Raw genomic sequence first — 18174 nt, 5'->3', positions numbered from 1 at the left:
AGCTCATTTCCTCTGGTTTCCACTTTGTTCATGTGACAAGTTCTCAAATATCGAATGTCTTTCCTTCCTTACCAGAATGCAACAGTGCTTGGTTCTGGACCTAAGGCCTAAAATATATAAACAGCAGTTGCATGTGACCAGTGAGATCACAGTGTTAAATATACACATTGGAAACATGAGCAGAGGCCTTCGGCCCTTGTTCTGGAGATCCCCAGGACAAGATTGAGGGCCTGAAATCTATTATTATGTTTGCCTGTGGTGCTGCCGCCACAGTTGACCCTGTGAATGACAATGAGCCTGGAGATCACGGAGTTGCTGTTCCTTCCTTAGGTCGGGGGCACCAAGGCCGGTGTGGTGCGGTTCCTGGGTGAGACAGACTTTGCCAAGGGCGAGTGGTGTGGCGTGGAGCTGGATGAGCCTCTGGGAAAGAATGACGGGGCGGTGGCTGGAACCAGGTGACCACTATATCCTGTTTGGGCTGTAAGAGCATGATGCTGCTGTCGGCCTTCATAGTGGTCCAGTGCATCAAATGTTCACTTATTAGTAGTATCCAACACACTAACTGTAGTCATTGACTTTTAACAATAAAAGTAATTAAGCTTTTGAAATACCTAATATCTGCAGGTACTTCCAGTGCCAGCCCAGGTATGGCCTGTTTGCCCCAGTGCACAAGGTGACGCGCATTGGTTTCCCATCCACCACACCGGCCAAAGCCAAGGCGGCTGCGGCACGCAAGTCCGTGGCCACGCCGTCCTCCCTCAAGCGCAGCCCCAGCGCCTCCTCCATCAGCTCCATGAGCTCAGTCACTTCCTCCGTCAGCGGCAAGCCCAGCCGTACAGGCCTGGTGAGATGTCTCGTCCGCATGTACCGTCCATGTGAACCTTATGACTTCCCCCTGGTAACTGCAGCTATGACTGCCTAAACGGTTATTCCAATGTGAAGGGTTTGAGTCCTCTTGGTCTTCTGCGGCCCCTCTGCAGCTGACGGAGACATCATCTCGCTATGCACGCAAGATCTCGGGCACCACGGCTTTGCAGGAAGCCCTGAAGGAGAAGCAGCAGCACATCGAGCAGTTGCTGGCCGAGCGGGACCTCGAGCGAGCCGAGGTTGCCAAGGCCACTAGCCACGTGGGCCAGGTGGAGCAGGAGCTTACGCTGCTGAGGGAGGGCCAGGAGCAGGTGGGGTTGCCATTAGTCTGTGTGAGTTGGGCATTGATGAAAATGAGGAGCCCACCCCTAAAGCCCTCCCATTCCCATTACATGTCTTAGTATGTGCTGGAGATGGAGGCCAAGATGGACCAGTTGCGTGTGTTGGTGGAAGCTGCAGACAGGGACAAGGTGGAGCTGCTGAACCAGCTGGAGGAGGAGAAAAGGTTGGTGGTGGTGTGGGGGTTGTGGTTGTTGGGGGTGTTTTGATGATAACCTGTAGCAGGACGGAAGCATTGAAATGTCCCTGCTGTGTAACAGGAAAGTGGAGGACCTTCAGTTCCGTGTGGAAGAAGCCTGCATTACCAAAGGGGACCTGGAGGTAAAGGAACACAATCTGCCTCTTTGTCCCAAACGCATACATGTGCGTGCACACACACACACACACACACACACACACACAGTGTCATTTTAGGAGTCGGGGTGGGATCCCATGACTGATGAGTTGGTTTTAACATTTACATCATTGTATCAGAGCATCCCACCCTAGATTAAACTTTTAATATCATTATTGTATAAGTCATCTCTTTTCTTTTTAAGTCAAAATACAGATGTGGCTTGGCTTCTGTGTTAACACCCAGTCTAATCAACCGTTTACTGATTAGTATCCGTACTCTAAACATCATGCTGCCTAAACCTTAGCGTTTATATACAAATCACTGCTCTTTCAGAGTAATTGGTGCATCAGCCATTCTTTTAATGTAGAACAAGAAGAAATCAAGTGAAATTAAAATGCTTGGGCAAAAATGTTGGGAAAAACATCTTGAGCCAGTGCATAAAACTGAATGAGTTTTAGTAAAAGTTTACAATGTTTAGTATTGGCTTGCTTTAAGCTTGACAAATGCTTGTTTTTGCGGTACCTTCTTTGATATGGCATGTTGTGCTGTTCCTAAGACAACATTATGTAGCAATGAGGATTTCTTTACACATTTTAATCTGATCAATATGAGGATTTGGAGGCATGTCTGATGATACCATCAGAAGCAGCACAGCCAGAACTCCAAGATATCTTCTTGGATGTCAGTAATTTCTGAGTGGCACATATATTGCTCACTTAATCTCCCTCCAGGGTTATGAACTGTGACATTAGTGTGCATGTTGAAAGAAGCTTTTGTGAGCTGCAGATCTTGGTGTAGACTGTTGCCTGAAGCTTCTCGATGGTTATTTTAGCTCATCGTCTTTGTGCCTATGCCTCGAGCCCATCTGGCAGCCCTGGCATGTGGAGCGTGTGGGACGGAGCAGGTCTGGCTGTCTCCATCACCGGATATGTCAATGTCTTTCCACAGCAATCCCAATATGCCGAAGACATCCTGCGTTGAAATTCCCCATTTTAAACCGATTCCCAGGGTAGAATTTTATTGATTTTACTTGATTTTCTTTTTCCTTAATTGGTAATTGCAGCACTAACAACACTCTAAGCCTCAGTTGTTTGCCTGCATGTGCCCTCTGCTGAAAGATAAGACATAACGGAACATCAAATGCTTTGTGTGTGAAACAATAACAGTGACAATGCAATGTTTTACTGTAAGCCCAAAAATGAAGGTTTTCTGCCATTAATGCCCTTTCACTTGTCCACCATGTTGACTGGCAGTGGCCATGTTGAGTGTGCATCGCCAAGTATGGCCGCACGCCTCCATCACATACCCCCTGTTGGCTTTTATTTTGAAATTTTTACATTCCGATTTTATTGAAATCATTCATACTAACTTCTCTTCTGCATTATCTCAAGTTATTCTGGGGTCTATGGTAATATAGTTTCTGTATTAACTCTCCTACTTTGTTGTAAATGGTGATACAATGACTCTAATCGTGCTGCTAAAATGGGGTGGTGTCCCGCAATTTGTTGTAGCCTTTTCATGTTGCTGCAGTGCAGCATCATGCAAAAGCCCCTCTCAATCCCTTTCAAACATTCAGTACCTCACCTGACAGACTGGTCGAAGTCCTTTTGTGTTACATTCACTCATGCACTCCTTCACTTTCTGTTTGTTTTGGGATCATTCATAATTTTAAAGCTTGGTTCTGCATGGTTCTTTTGACCTGAACACCTCCCACTCACAGTTATGCTCTAATCACAACAACTTGATTTCCATTATCATTTTCCATCTCCGTCCCTCCCGAACCCCAACCCTTCCGCCTCACTTACCCACCTGCCCCTCCATCCCTTCTCTCCTCACTGGTGGATGGTGCTGCTGGCACGGCCTGCATGAAGCTCCCTTGCAGCAGTCTGGCTGGCATGTGATGGTGGCATTGGTGTGTTCTGTTCCTCTCCCTTCTTTACTAACAGACGCAGACCAAACTGGAGCATGCCCACATTAAGGAACTCGAACAGAGCCTGCTCTTTGAAAAGACCAAAGCTGACAAACTCCAGAGAGAGTTAGAAGACACTAGGGTAATGGATCCCGTTCCGTAAAGTGTCAGTCGAGGAAACCAGCAGCCCTTTGCCTGCGCCTTTGGGAATACTTGTGTCCTGATTTTTACCAACAAATACACCTTCCAAAGGTGGAAAAGTGTGTTGTGTACCCATGTGGTGTTAAGTTGAAGCACTTTGGGTTAATGAAAAGAATAAATTAACTTTTAAGTTAATAAGTTAACTTTGAACTTAGCAGCAATATTATGTAGAAGTTTTTGGATTCACATATTCAGTGGATTCTCAGTTTGATTTTTGTAAACTGCAATGAGAGATACAAGGTGGATGAAAACAACTTGACGGGGTTTTGTTTTTGGCAAATACATAACACTGAAGTCAGCCAATTTATTAAATAGCTGACCGAGGAAACTTCTTTAACCAATAACATCTGCCATTACCTTGAGCTAACATGGTCAAAGGGCCATTCCAGGACTAAACAGTCCTAAACAGACCTTTCTCTGTAACCTTGTGGCTATTCGGGTGGGTGTACGGATTGGATTGGGGTTGTCTGAGGTTGGCAGCTATGTTCTGCTGGTCTTGCCAGCTGTGCACTGCTCATTCTCATTCTGCCCTAGTTCACCCCAGGTTGCCCTAAGTTGTCGCAAACCTTCACTGACAGTCCTGGATAGCCTTTCATCCCCATCTGCTTTTCCCTGGCTCTCCTGCTTACTTGGGCTTCTTATTCCTATGCCATGCTCAAGCCACATTCCTTACCTTTAATGCTCAGCTGCTTTTGTTGGGGGGGGAGGGTAGATCTCCTGAATACAATCTGCACATGGTTGTGGGCCATGACACACATCTCTGTAGCTGTGGCTCCAGGCACCCTGTCCTTGTGTGCTGTTTTCTGATCAGGCCATTCTTGGGGAGACTGTACTGTTCTCTGCATTCCCTTGGGTGTTTTTAGGGCCTGCTGTAGTCCTGAAATGGCCTTACAGTATCCTCAAACAAGGGAATCTTTGCTCAGTGGACCCTGCTCCATCCTATTTACCATAGCCCATCGCGGGGGCTTCATTTTGTTTTCAATGCAAATTTTGCCGTGTTGTAGGTAGCAACGGTTTCTGAGAAATCTCGTATAATGGAGCTGGAGAGAGACTTATCCCTACGAGCCAAGGAGGTGGCTGACCTGCGCATGTGCCTGGAGTCGTCACGGGGGGTGGAGGCCGGCCACTTTGTGCCCTCTGGCTCAGAGGAGCTCAGCTTGCTGAAGGCTCAGCTGGCAGCACAGGGTGCGGAGCACCAGCACGAGCTAGCTGTCCTGAGGGAACGCTTGGAGGCCAGTGAGAAGGCCTGGCAGGAAGAGCGTGCCCAGCTGAAGGCCAACAGTGACCAGCTCTCCCAGGAAAATGAGCTGCTTCAGGGTCGCCTTAGCCAAGCTGAAAAGGAGAATGCGGATGTCGTCCAACTGTGGCGGACCAAACTCGAGTCGGCCATTGTCTCCAACCAGCAGACCATCGAAGACTTGAAGGTGTCCTTTGGCAAGGATGCAGGAGCTCAGTCTGCTGAGCTGGTGGAACTGAAGAGTGCCATAGAGAGGCTGAAGATGGAGCACAGTTTGCAATTGGAAGAGCTTAAGTCCAGGAAGGAGGCTGAGGGAACATCCAGGTCCCGTGAGATAGAGGATCTGCATGGCCAGTTGATGCATACCTCAGAAGAGAAGGAGAGGCTGGCAGAGTCACTCCGCAGCAGCCTGGAGAGTGCTGAAGAACAGCACCTGGTGGAGATGGAGGACGTCCTGGGCAAGCTTCATGCTGCTGAAGTGAAGGTAAAGGAGCTAGAGGACTTGGAGGGCCAGTATGAGCAGCAGGTCTCTGAGCTGCAGGCTCTGAGGGAGCAGGTTAGGGAGTCCAGGGAAGCCCTGCATGCCCAGGAGGTTCAAGGTAACCAGGAAGTTCAGAAACTGAGGGCCAGTGTGGAGGCAGCTGAAGCCACATCCCACTCGCAGTCTGCCAAGGTGGGTCCAGGCTCATTGTGTTTTCATTTCCGCCCCATACGTTGATGTTCCTTATGTTTCTTTTGCATCCTTTTAGTTTTTCTATCCATTATGCCACATATTTAATCTTGCTTCTTTTTTAATTTCATAGTTAACTTAGTCATTGTTTTGTTAGTTTGTTATTCATACTCATCCCATGGTGGTTTCCCCTTCACCTTTCCCATGATCCCATGGCGGCCACATACGCCGCAGGTCACAGACCTGGTCAGAGAACTGGAGGGCAGGCAGCAGGAGATGCTGTCCCTCAAGGAGAAGCTGGCAGCCACTGATAAAGAGAGATTCTCTTTGGAGCAGCAGCTGGGTAACCTGGTAAGTGGTAGGATGACAAGACTTAAAGCCCAAGTCATGGGGGACTGGCTTATAACTTCATTTGTAAGTGATTCTCAATTTGAGTAATAAATAGACTCAGGTGAGATCTACTGTAGAATCAGGGACTGGTTTCAGCAGCAGCTGGATTGATGGGATTCTTCAAGCATCTAAAAAATGTGCTTTTATAATGAATGATCAGCATGTACTTGCCATTCATACAGTTAAGCTGTGAAGTAAATGGCAAAGTGTCTTATGAGGAGAGGTTAGCGGAACTGAATCTGTTTAGCCTTGAGCAAAGGAGACTAAGGGGGGATATGATTCAGGTCTACAGTATAAGATTCTAACGGGTCTGGATGCTGTTCAGCCAAATGACTATTTCAATATTAGTCTAAATACTAGAACTCGTGGCCATAAGTGGAACATTTTAAAAGAAATTTGAGGAAGCACTTCTTCCTGCTAGTGTAGCGGAAGCTAAAACCATGAGTTCCTTTAAATCAGAGCTAGATAAGATTTTAACAACTCTGAGCTATTAGTTAAGTTCTCCCCAAACAAGCATGATGGGCCGAATGGCCTCCTCTCGTTTGTAAATTTCTTATGTTCTTAAGTATTTTTTTTCCATCCAAAGCAAGACCTGATGAACTGATACATTGATCAACAAATTTTTACTTTCTTGTCACATGAATAGAAAAAGGTGAATTTTACAGGATTTTATGTGCTGAATTCAAATATCTAATCATAATTCCCTATTATGCAAGGAATTTGAGTGACTTGCAATTAAACTTTAGGCTTATATGCATCTGGGCATGGTGGAAGTGACTCGTCTAAAAGGCAGAAGTGTATGATTTTCTGCTATACTTGGCCTCAGGAACATTCCTCTTAAGGGTCTAGCAGACGTCAGCAATCATACTGGGGCTCTATTTGTCTTGATATCGTTTTTCCATGTCAGAGAGAGAACAGGATGCTGTCTCAACATGTCCAAACATGTTATAGCCTGGCAAAATACACTACCCGTCAAATGTTTAGACACACCTTCTCATTCAATGGTTTTTCTTTATTGTTATTGTTTTCTACATAGTACATTAAAGCGCAGAGCAGATGGGATGGCATGTCGCTGCAGAATGCTGTGGTAGCCATGCTGGTTAAGTGTGCCTTGAATGTTCATTAACTCTTGGTCTTCCTTTCCTGGGGCATGAGAAAGAACCAAGTTCATCATTTGATGGTTTTCAGAACTGCACTTAAGGAAGCATTCAAAATTTTTGCAATTTTCTGGATTGACTGACTTTTATGTCTTAAAGTAATGATGGACTGTCGTTTCTCTTGGTTGAGTGGTTCTTGCCATAATGTGGAGTAGAGCAGTAGTTGAATAGGCCTATTCACTGTGTAGAACTATGTACCAACCCTGTCTCAACACAAATGATGGTCTCAAACATATTAAGAAGGCAAGACATTCCAATTAACTCTGGACAAGGCGCTCCTGTTCATTGAAAACCATTCCAATGACTGATAAATCTGATTGAGAGAATACCAAGAGTGTGCAAGGCTGTCATCAATGCAAAAGGTGGCTACTTTGAAGAATTTGAAATAGAAAACATTCTGGTTCATTTAACATTTTTTTTTTTTTGCTGCATAATTCCACGTTTCTTCATTTGTTTTGAAGTCTTCATTATTAATCTACTATTTAGAAAACAATAAAAATAAAGAAAAACCACTGAATGAGAAGGTGTGTTGAAACTTTTGACTGGTAGTATATACTTACAGTACTTCAGGTCCTTCTGTCATGTTTTAAAAAGGATCACAAACAGAAATAAAAATTTTCCTAAATTGTTATACCCTTACATTCTCAATAATTAGTTGCATACGACCAGTATAGCCTACAAATTGAATTGCTCAAAAACTATGGGTGATAGCATTAAAAAGTACATGAAATACCCATTAACTCTTCTGTGACAAAGTGTATGTTGACCAGTGATATCAAACTCTGTGCTCTCCTGAATTCAGTTCTGATGTATTTCCACCAGAGGGAGCTTTTTGTCCTGAATTAGTGCATTTCACTCTAAGCTGTTTGGATTTCCTGTCTTGGTTCTCTTAACAGTTTTTGTTAATTTTAACTTCAATTTTTTTTTTCCAGAAGCAAAACCTTGATGGTTCAACAGCAGAACAGAGTAAAACTGCCCAAATCCTGCAAGGCAAGTGTTGTATTAAATTTAAAGTATTTGATAAAATGGCTAACTGGATAATTATAAGATTTGACTTCTACCCAAATGAAATATTAATTTGGCCATAATTACAGCTGCAATGTCTAAAACTTTAAATTTGTAAATGATCTTAAGTCTGATTTATTTCCCCTTTTGTTTTGAAGAAACCTTGGAGAAGCTTGGTGAGAAAGAGGCTCAGTTCACCGCCCTTTTGACAGAGACGGAGACCCTTAAGAGCCAGCAGGCCGGTCAGTGGTGCCTCTTCTTCAAATAGGTTGATGTTTACATTTTTATCATTCGTCTCACTTGCCATGCCATTGTCGTGCAATAATACATGGTTTATAAAGGAGATGTGTGTAGTGCTGGAAGTCAACGCTACTTTTCTCCCTATTAGTCATTGTTTGGCTATGTGCGATATGCACTCGGGCCTACCAATGTAAGTGTAAGCATTTAGCCATGCACTTTTTCCACTTAAGCATATTCCACTATCAACTTAAGCCTGGGTTTATGTGCACTTAGGCCAGATATGCATTTTTGCTGGAGAAACGCTTAAGCGCATTCTGTCACTGACTTAAGTGTTTTTATGCGCTTTTCCAGCTACCTTCTCTGCAGGGCTGCTTGCCTCTACATGGCAAAACATCTAACAAAACAAAACCTTAACATTTGCTGTACGTCTAGCTATAAATGTTACAATTCAAAACTTGTAAATAATTATAGAAGAATTGTATTGTACAGATATATGCATATACAAATATATCACCATCAGACTAAATTCAAGTAGCATCTGCTTTGTCAACACACCTAGCAGGCAAATCATTTAGGCTAAGTGACTGGTCAGGTAAAAAAAAATAGTTTGTTAGTAGAAGAGTGCTAAGATGGCAATGACCAAGAATATTCTGCCTTCATATTGATGTACTTCAACTGACAGACACAGTGTTTCCAAATGGATTGTGAAACGCTAATATTTCTGTACCATTTTATGAGATGTTATTTGTCCCCCACGTATTTCCATACCCCTAGTTTCATACATACCCCAGGTCAAGGGTCCCCAGCGGAGCTGCCTGACCTGTCTGTTATCCAGTTAATACCAATTCTACACATAATGATGTAAATGTGTGGGTTTTTAGTGGCAGTAACCATTGTTCATTTATGCCAGTTTTCATCAACGGAATTATTCTTCAACAAAGATTTTTACTATTGTCGAGGGCAAAATAAAAATTAATTTATGATGCTAAAAACTATGATGAAATGTACTGACACTTGTCAAAAAATAAAAATGAGACTAAAATGAAATATCACAAAGTGATGAATTTGAAAAGGATCCAGTGAGAAGTAGTATCTTTAGTGTTGATTGATTGTAGTTGCAGATGTATGGATAATGTTGGATCTAGTGCATAAACCAGCAGCTCTGTCTCTAAAGACTGTCAGTAAACTCCTGTCTATGCTAAGCTTGGGTGTCAGCTTTATGTAGGGGGAAAAAAACATATTGATAAATGGACAATTTTCAGACGACGCGAAGGAAAACAAATCTCAGTGCCAGGCTGAGACTGAAGGGTTACCCTTTGTTTCCGCTGAGAGACGTGCCGCGTGACTCATTTCCCCGCGCATACAAGTTATCTTAGGTTGGCGTTCACGGTTTGACTTCTGAGATTCAGATCGAGTTCTAGGTATTTTTTTTTCGAACTGGTTGGTTCGGCTTTTAAGAAATTCGAGTTCTGGTGAGTTCGAGAACTGAGGTACCACTGTATTTTGTTTGAGACCAAATTTCAGTCCTCAGAAAACATTCTGTAATTGCAGGGATGGGCAGGAAGATGAAGGCAGCAGAGGAGAAACTGGACAGGCTGACTGCAGACAAGGCCAAGCTGGAGAGCGACATGGCAGACATGATGAAGTTGTCGGGAGACAGCTCCGCCCAGCTAACCAAGATGAACAATGAGCTCAACCAGAGAGAGAGGTGAGTTCTGCCCTCAAGTCTGGCTTCCCTCCATTATGTCTTGCTGCTAAAAAGAATTAGCTTACTTGTACTTGCCAGGTGTCCAGATAAAGATGCTTACATGAACCTTGAATGTATTATCATTCTGTTGTGGAAGCACATGGGTCTGCTCTGTAAATATATATGTTTTTAATTTTCAGACTCAAAGTGCTTCAGTTTAACTTCTGGCTGGTTGCACTTTTACCTACATTTGAACTGATTTTATTGTGATTGATCTGAATAATTACAATCAGTGTAGCATTTGTTTTGCATCCCCAAATGCTGTAGTTGAAAGTGGAGTTCGCCTGTGTAACTTTGTTCTGTTTTGTTCCAAATGGGCCTCAATGAGTAGTGCTGGCTTGCTGAAAAGCCCTCCTGGTCACCTCCACCCCCCATTCCAGGTGCGTGGAGGAGCTGCAAGCCCAGCTTTCTGAGGCCAAGGAGCAAGCAGCATACCTGGAAGAGAGTCGGCGACAGAGTGAGGAGCGGGTGGCCCAACAGCTGCGGGAGGCAGAGGGGAAGCACCAGGCTGAGCTGCAGGGACGGAGTCAGCAGCTGGCCCAGCTGGTGAGCGCGGTGCTGTGGCCTCAACTGGCCCCTGTGGTCGTTCCAGCCAGAACAATGCAGCCTGAAATAAATAAGTGCTGGTCATGCACATTAGTATATGAGCTGATTCGATGTTGCCTCTTAAGGGGTTTAGGCTCAGTGTCGTGTTTGGTGCCCTGTATAATTTCCCCCCTGTTTCTTCCTCATTTTTGCAGGCCTGTCACAATAATTATGCTCTTCACTTGTCGCACGATATATGGACAAAACCTGAATTTTTTTTTCTAACCTTAATATTGGCAAATCGTATTTACATAAGAATTTACATATGAATGCCCCCAACATTATGGCCAGTTGCTTTCTGTGTCGCAAGCGTGGTTCCGGGTTGATTCGTATTTCACATGAAAGTGTGAGTGCAGCAGCGCACATGATGCTGTGCCAGATCGTCCGCATTTCTGAATGTTTATACTTCCAACATCCATGCGCCAGGCAAAGCTGCTTTTAAAAGTCACGTTTATGAAGTGTGGTATGGATATTATTAGAATAAACAGTGCCCTAACTGTGTGCATAAAGTATGCACGGCAGGGTTAAAATTGGTAACGAAAATGTTTCCATAAGACTAAATAAAATAATAAAATAAATAAATAAAATTCATCCATCCATCCATTATCTCCCGCTTATCCGAGGTCGGGTTAAATTAAAAAAAATGACACAAACTATTGGTTTCAAAACCGTCTGAGGTAAAATAAACAAATATCAAACTTTCCTTTACCGTTTTTAAATACTGTTTTGCTAATGTAATGATTTGTTTCTTTGATTTCCTCATGCAATGAACCATAGAAATAGCAGCAGGCACTAGAATGTGACATTTTGTAGTACTTAGCAAAGTCCTACAACTTTGTCTATCCCTATAAAAATTCTAAAACATCATGTAAAATATATATAAACGAAATAGATTTACATCTTTAAAAAAACTAATGAAACCACATCTCAAACTAGATTTTAAATGGAAATGAAAAATAATATAAAAACTAAAAAAAAATAGAGCCGGTAACACTGTCGCAAAAACATGCACGGCTATATGCCAATTGCATTACAAGCGTATTTTATTTTAGTTTGTAGCCATCTTGACATCTTTATCCCATAGCAGAGATTCCTATTACTGCTGGTATTTCCAGACTTTCTCAGTCAGTCTTTTTTCAGATCTGCTAGCCGTTTTTGTTATTCTAATAACACAAGGTAGGATTGGTGTTTGTGTAGAATCTTTGGTCCGACTACTTTATGATTTCCTGTCGTTTTTCTTAGAGATGCACTGATCCGATATTTGGATTGGTATTGGCACCAATCCATACCTATTAGACAAATTTTTTCACTTGACTGTTTCTATTTGATGTTTGTGAAGTAATAATGAATGAAAAGATGCCAAGTGAAATAAACCTATTGAATTGAATTGAATTGAAATTTGGTGTCGGCAGGGGCGTCAGAAGCATTTTGAATGTGGGGGGGACATACTGGCATAAAACTAATATTTTATGTTAAATGTGGGGGGATCCAAACGAGCTTTAATGGCGGCGACGCCCATGGGTGTCGGCCATATGTGACCCATCCATGTGCAATACTTATTTAGTGTTCGGCAATCTGTGAAAAGGTAGCTCCTATTTCTTGTTAAAACGATTTGTACAATCAATCACATTACAGTTCTTTCCCATTTTAGATGTGTTTTTTGCTGCATGCAAGCTGAACACTAACGCTGCCATTCAGTCTAATTGCCATTGCAATCTTAGTAAAAACAAAGTTTTGAGAGGTGGAGGTAGCATTCAGTGGGAAAACCCACTAAAAGTGCGGGCAACTGCAAGAAAATGCAAGTAATATGATAAAAGCAATGGATGATTTGGGAGTCGCTTGTTTGGGCTGTTTTGCACACTTGATACAGCTTATGAAACATGAGGAGCTGCAATCGCAGTATTCGCCACCTGCCTATACACACCTGTAAAATACTCAGATTGAACTGCTTAAAATAAGATGTACAAATGGTGAAAAGTGAAAAGCGCTCTTGTATCGGTATCGGCGGTTGTGTATCAGAATCAGATCGGGACTGAAAAAAGTGGATCGGCCCATCCGTAATTTTTCTCCTGGCCAATTAAAGATCAAGGTTTGTTCATATCACTGAGTGGAGTCTCCACAAAACTAGCTTGGCAGTATATTGCCTGTAAAGCAACAAATGACTATATCCCTGTGCCACAGGTATAATATATCATTCTTGTTTAGTCTCTTAGTTATCGTGACAGGCCTACTAAAATGTATCAGCTTGTTGTACTCTGTCTGGCTTTAGTTTCTTGGAATCAAATTTTGCTGACCCAGCACTGATTATAAAATATAATTGCTTGTTGATGAGATATGGTTACATTTGCTGTAATAAAATTCCCACCTTAGGAATTTCTTAAACAGAAAGGGTTCTTGAACCATCTCCTCAGCTCTAACCCCCCACCCGAATATGCCCTTTCAGGAGGCGAGCATGAAACAGGTGCAGGCCCAGAACGAGGAGCTCCAGGCCTCCCAAGCCATCTCCCTAAAGAAGCAGACAGAGCAACACAACCAGCAACTCCAGGATCTTCATGCCAAGCTGGAGGCGGTCGAGCTGGAGCTTGGTACAACACAAGGCCGCACTGTGGACCTAGAACAGCAGGTGCTTGAGCTGAAGTCCTACAAAGAACAGGCCCAGGTGAGCTGTTGATGATAAGTTAAAGTAATGGAGTGATTGTAGTGAGGATTGGAGTTTCATATGCAAGCACTCACACGTCGATTATGTCATGGAGCTGAATACAAATAGCACAACAGGCAAGCGTATGTACCTAAGATCGGGGTGGGACTGTGTGTTTTTGGCTTCTTTTTGCCAGAAGATTAATTCGGCAACACAGATGTGATTTGGTATTTACTCTCCATCACCTCAGTTATGCATCATTTTGCTTTCCTACATTTAAACATTTGATTTGCTTTACCAGATAAGAAAGGTGTAGAGGACATTGCTTAACTTTACAATTGTACTAGGAAAATCTGACGTGTGCATTTCTTAATCTGTAGATCAGTTTGATTGGCTTTAATGAGAAATTTTTCAGTCGATTTTATCAGACCTTTCCTGTTCTTACTAACGAATTGGTTGATATGCAGCAGTAATTCTTAGTGAAATCTCAGTTGCAACACCAAATCTAGGCAATCCGTACCTTCCTGATTTAGTCCCAGTTACATTTTGTTGGCACTCTTACATTATTCATTCTGTCATCAGGTTGACAAGTAATCGTCATCATCCTCATCCAGTTACAAGCTCACCATGTCCATTAGTTTTGTTGGTCAGATAATATTACTTGTATGTGGTTTGGTGTTCTGTTCCTAGTTGATATGTACCACCCTGCCCCCTTGTTTTGGCTTGCTTGTCTTTAAACTTGCCCGGTGTATGGTACTTTTTTGTTGTTTTATTGGTTTCCCTGACTTCATTTTTTTTCGATTTGACCTTTCCCTTCCCCTGTTTCCTTTCACTTTACCCCTGTAGTCCCTTGTTGTCGAGCTAGCCTCCTCCAAGCAGGAAGCTGAGCAGTTAGGTGCACAGTTGGAGGTTCAGACATTAGAATTAGAGAGAGCGTCTAGAGAGATCGCTGAATCTGGAGCTCTGAGAGAGGCCCTTGAGACACAGCTCTCTGATGCCGCCGTGAATCTCTCTACACTGGGATCCAGCCGCACAGAACTTCTGTTGAGATCTGAGGAACTAATGCAGCTTAATAGGCAGGTTCTCCTACAGAAAGAAGCGCTTCACTCCAAGAATCAGGAGCTGCACAAGGAAACAGCCGCATTGTGTTTGGAGAAGGAGACCCTTTCCCAGGCCGTCGAGGAGCTTAGTGTCCGTATAAAAGATGTGGAACTGGCCAACAAGAGGTTTCAGGATACTGAAGCAGAATACATGGGCCAATTGGAGGAGCTTCGCAAGATAAATGCTGAGAGGCAGGAAGATCTTCTAAAGTACCAACAGGAGATCCAAAACCAGGAGAATAACAGGAAACAACTCATGAAGGACTACGAGAAGATTTTTGAGGAAAAAGAAAGCATCCAGGAGGAACTGAAGCAAAGCAAAGAGAAACTGACATCTGAGCAGGAGAAGCTGGCAGTTGCAATAGACTTGGTCAGAGAGGAGAACACCAGCTTAAGTACCAAGAACACTGAGCTAGAGGCCAGATGGGCTTCACTTAACATGGAGAAAGAGGATCTTTACGCAAGAAATGCTCAGCTGCATGCAGAGGCTAATACTCTTGAGAAGGAAAAAGCTGAGATTCTTGAACAGCTTCAGTCATCTGTTTCTGACAAGGAAGCTCTTGGAGTGGAAAAAAGAGATCTTCAAAATCAACTGCATGCTACCAAGAAAGACCTGGAGAAGTCTCTTTATGACAATACTGAGTTGCAGGCCTCTAAAAACAGCCTGGCCAAGATGCTAGAGGAAATTAAAACCAGCAGGGAGATCACTGACTCTGAAAGACTCCACCTTTTGCAGGAGAAGGAAGACTTGTTGGCTCATCAGAGGAAGGTATGTATGGAGAGGGCTGAGATCCTCAGGGAGAAAGAAGAGCTGTCTGAGAAGCTCTGCCTCTCAGCCGCTGCCTTAGAGAAGTCCCAGCAAGAGGTCACATCCCTGAGCCAGGAGAAGCAGGCACTCAACAGCAAGCTACAGGAAGCAGAGAAGCAACTTATTGGCCTCCAAGCTGAGAAAGCAGCCCTTGACCTTGCAGTGCAGCAGCATGTGAGTGAGAAGCTCTGTTTGGAGAAGGACAAGGGAGATCTGATAGAAAAGCATGAAAGGGAAATATCTGAGAAGGAGGCTCTTGCAAAGGAAAAGGACAAACTGGCAGATGATGTCCATTTCATAAAGGAGCAGCTGGAGAACTCTTGCAGAATGAATGAAAACCTCCTGGAGGACAAGGTCGTTTTAACAGCCATGCTAGAGGAAATGAAAAGTAGCATGATGACGGTGGGTGCTGAGAAATCTATGATGGAGCAGGAAAAATCAGATCTGCAAGTCCAGCTGCAGATACAGTGCTCCCATAAGGAAGCCCTTGAGGGAGAGAAAGCTGATCTGATAGAGAAATTACAGAAACTGAAGGATGACTCTGATTATGTACAGATGGAGGTGGTGCAGGAAAGGGAGACCTTGAAGGCAGAGAGAGACTGCCTTGTTCTTAGGGAGACTGACTTGATCCGGGGTCTGCAGGAGCTAGAAAAGGAGAAAAAGAAACTTTTAGCTCGGATGCAGGACATCTCTGCTCAGAATGAAAGTCTCTCAGGAGTAAAACAGCATGTGGAACTTCAGCTACAGGACAGTGCCAGTGAAATAAAGAAGCTGGCTGTAGCTAAGGACGTCCAGGACAGAAAAGTGACAGACCTTCAGGGAGAGCTGTGCACTCTGGCCATCAGCCTGAAGGAGGAGCAAGGCAAGGCCATTGCCTTTATCCAAGAGGCAGAGACCCTGAGGTTTCAGCTGAAGCAGATCAGTCTAGAAAAAGAGAACCTGGTTGCTGAGAAAGCAAGCATTGCTGCTAAGTTAGAAGAGGTGGGTAGAGAAACTGCCTCTATGGCCAAGGAGAAAGTAAACCTCCTGGATGCCAAATCCAAGCTCGAGCAAGAGATGGAGTCCTTTCTCAATGGTCAGGAGGCGAGTGCTGCTGAGAGCTTAAGGCTCCGGCAGGAGGCTAAAGCCCAGCAGGCCACCTTGTTGGCGCTGGAGGCAGAGCTTGCCACGCTTCGGGTTGAGAAGGCCTCGCTGGAGGAGAAGCAGCGGGCATCCCTGGAAAAGGCAGACGCCTCTGGCCGAGCCCAGGCTGAAATCTCTGCTAGCCTGAGTGCCTTACAGGGCGAAAGGGAGACCCTGGTCAGGGAGAGGGACCAAGCTGCCCAGAAAGTCATGCATCTCGAAGCCCTGCACAAAAACGCTCTGTCCCAGCAGCTTGAGGTACACGTAACTAACCATCCCACTAACCTTGTTGCCGAATGGCTTGAGTGACCTTGCACTACTGTTGCATGTGTGTTCCTCCCAACATTAATTTCCAGTTTTTTTTTTTTTGTTTTTTTTTTTTTACTTTTACTAACCACATTAATCTGCTTGCTTTATGCTAATGGATGGTATGAACTGCCTAGATTGTGGGTTAATTGATACACAGATTTTAATATTTTATTGAACTATAATAATAATTTTGCTTCTGAGGAAATAAATGCGATTAATGACCCATTTAGAAACAGGATGAAAAGTATAAAATTGATGCTTCTGAAAATTATGATTTAATGTTTTAAGTAAGTCTGTTTGTGAAATGAAGCGGATGCTTTGACATGAATCTAAATATAGATTATGGTCTTGGATATTTTAAAATATTTATCTTGTCATATTGAGAGAGATTTGCAAAATGGGAGAAATTATGCATTTAGAGCTCGGGGCGCCAATCAAGGGCTCATCTCTAGTGTGCAGCACCATGTCCCTCCTGTGAATGTTTTATTAACACAACCTTCACCCTGCTGTGTTCAGGCCGCCCAGTCTGCTGGGCAGCTACAGCAGGCCCTGGAGCAGCTTACACAGGAAAAAAATCGGCTGCTTCAGGAGAGGAGTGGGATCCAGACCCGCCTGCAGGAGAGCCAAGGGACCATGCAGGAGCTGCAGGCGCAGGTAAGGGGAAGGATGGGGCTTCCACAACTTGAATTGCGAAGGTGAGCTTTGGAGGGCGGTTATGATGGTTTGGGAATTCATTGGGTGTGCTTCAGAAGTACTCTTATGGACATGGAATGTAAAGCTGAGTATACGTGTGGGATTAGGCCCTGTTTAGAGTATGAAGGTATACATGCATAAGAGCTCAGTTTGGAGAATTAAAGTTTACATGCAGCAGAACGGTCAATTTGGTGCATTAAGGTGTATGTGCGGCAGGAGGGTCGACTTGGAGTATACAGGTATACGTGTGGGGGTAGACATCTGTGAATGCATGCATGGATCTGTGAATGCATGCATGGATCTGTGAATGCCTACATAGGCTTTTTAGCCATTAATACGAAGTCTAACTAAGTCTAAGTTTGCGCCAATCGTTGTAAATACAGACAAGTCATCAGTTACAACACAGGCGGACCTTTCAACTGGTTGTTTTACATGTGATTTTTGCTACACTTCAGTCTTGGTAGATATGCAAATGTGCAAATGTTGTGGATTTTTATTTTTTTTTTGGTGGGGAGGGGGGGGGCACAGGTATTTGAATATATTCTAATGCATTGTGTGACATTTAAAATCTGATTTTAGAAAAAATTGACTGCCCAGTCAGGATTGTGATCAGGTCTTTAATATTTAAATGCCCTGAGAAGAAGCACATGGTTTGTCTGAGTTTAGGCACATAAGACTCTTTAATTATCATTGTTTTAACAGCCGGGTGTTAGTTTTAGAATCTTTTAGCTTTGTTTGTAGCCACGTGGGACCCAGCTACTAATGGGACGTAGATTATATTCTTTTGTATTGTGCCTCAGCTAAATCAAGGGATGTGAGA

The 18174-nt window shown here is 43.6% G+C and overlaps 1 protein-coding gene across 9 annotated transcripts in view; it reads left to right on the top strand.

Moving 5' to 3' along the window:
* clip1a (CAP-GLY domain containing linker protein 1a) overlaps positions 1-18174 on the top strand; it is a 56823-nt gene that overhangs the window by 13479 nt on the left and 25170 nt on the right. For 3 of the 9 annotated variants that reach the window (XR_011989357.1, XM_072709187.1, XM_072709188.1), the window contains exons 4-18: positions 331-455; positions 625-844; positions 981-1178; positions 1269-1372; positions 1467-1527; positions 2376-2552; positions 4658-5563; positions 5795-5911; positions 8040-8097; positions 8271-8354; positions 9904-10060; positions 10480-10645; positions 13128-13343; positions 14169-16610; positions 17178-17315. Coding sequence is in view for 8 of the 9 variants with exons in the window: in XM_072709187.1 (XP_072565288.1) it covers positions 331-455; positions 625-844; positions 981-1178; positions 1269-1372; positions 1467-1527; positions 2376-2552; positions 4658-5563; positions 5795-5911; positions 8040-8097; positions 8271-8354; positions 9904-10060; positions 10480-10645; positions 13128-13343; positions 14169-16610; positions 17178-17315 (5169 nt within the window). In the remaining variant the exon portion in view is untranslated. Of the gene's footprint in view, positions 1-330; positions 456-624; positions 845-980; positions 1179-1268; positions 1373-1466; positions 1528-2375; positions 2553-3489; positions 3595-4657; positions 5564-5794; positions 5912-8039; positions 8098-8270; positions 8355-9903; positions 10061-10479; positions 10646-13127; positions 13344-14168; positions 16611-17177; positions 17316-18174 lie in introns of all 9 variants that reach the window. The other 6 variants (XM_072709190.1, XM_023797752.2, XM_072709191.1 and 3 more) reach the window with 6 other exon arrangements.

Source organism: Paramormyrops kingsleyae, chromosome 2 (assembly GCF_048594095.1).
Source record: "Paramormyrops kingsleyae isolate MSU_618 chromosome 2, PKINGS_0.4, whole genome shotgun sequence".
Taxonomy (NCBI): domain Eukaryota; kingdom Metazoa; phylum Chordata; class Actinopteri; order Osteoglossiformes; family Mormyridae; genus Paramormyrops; species Paramormyrops kingsleyae.
This window is presented reverse-complemented; position numbering and strand designations above follow the sequence as displayed.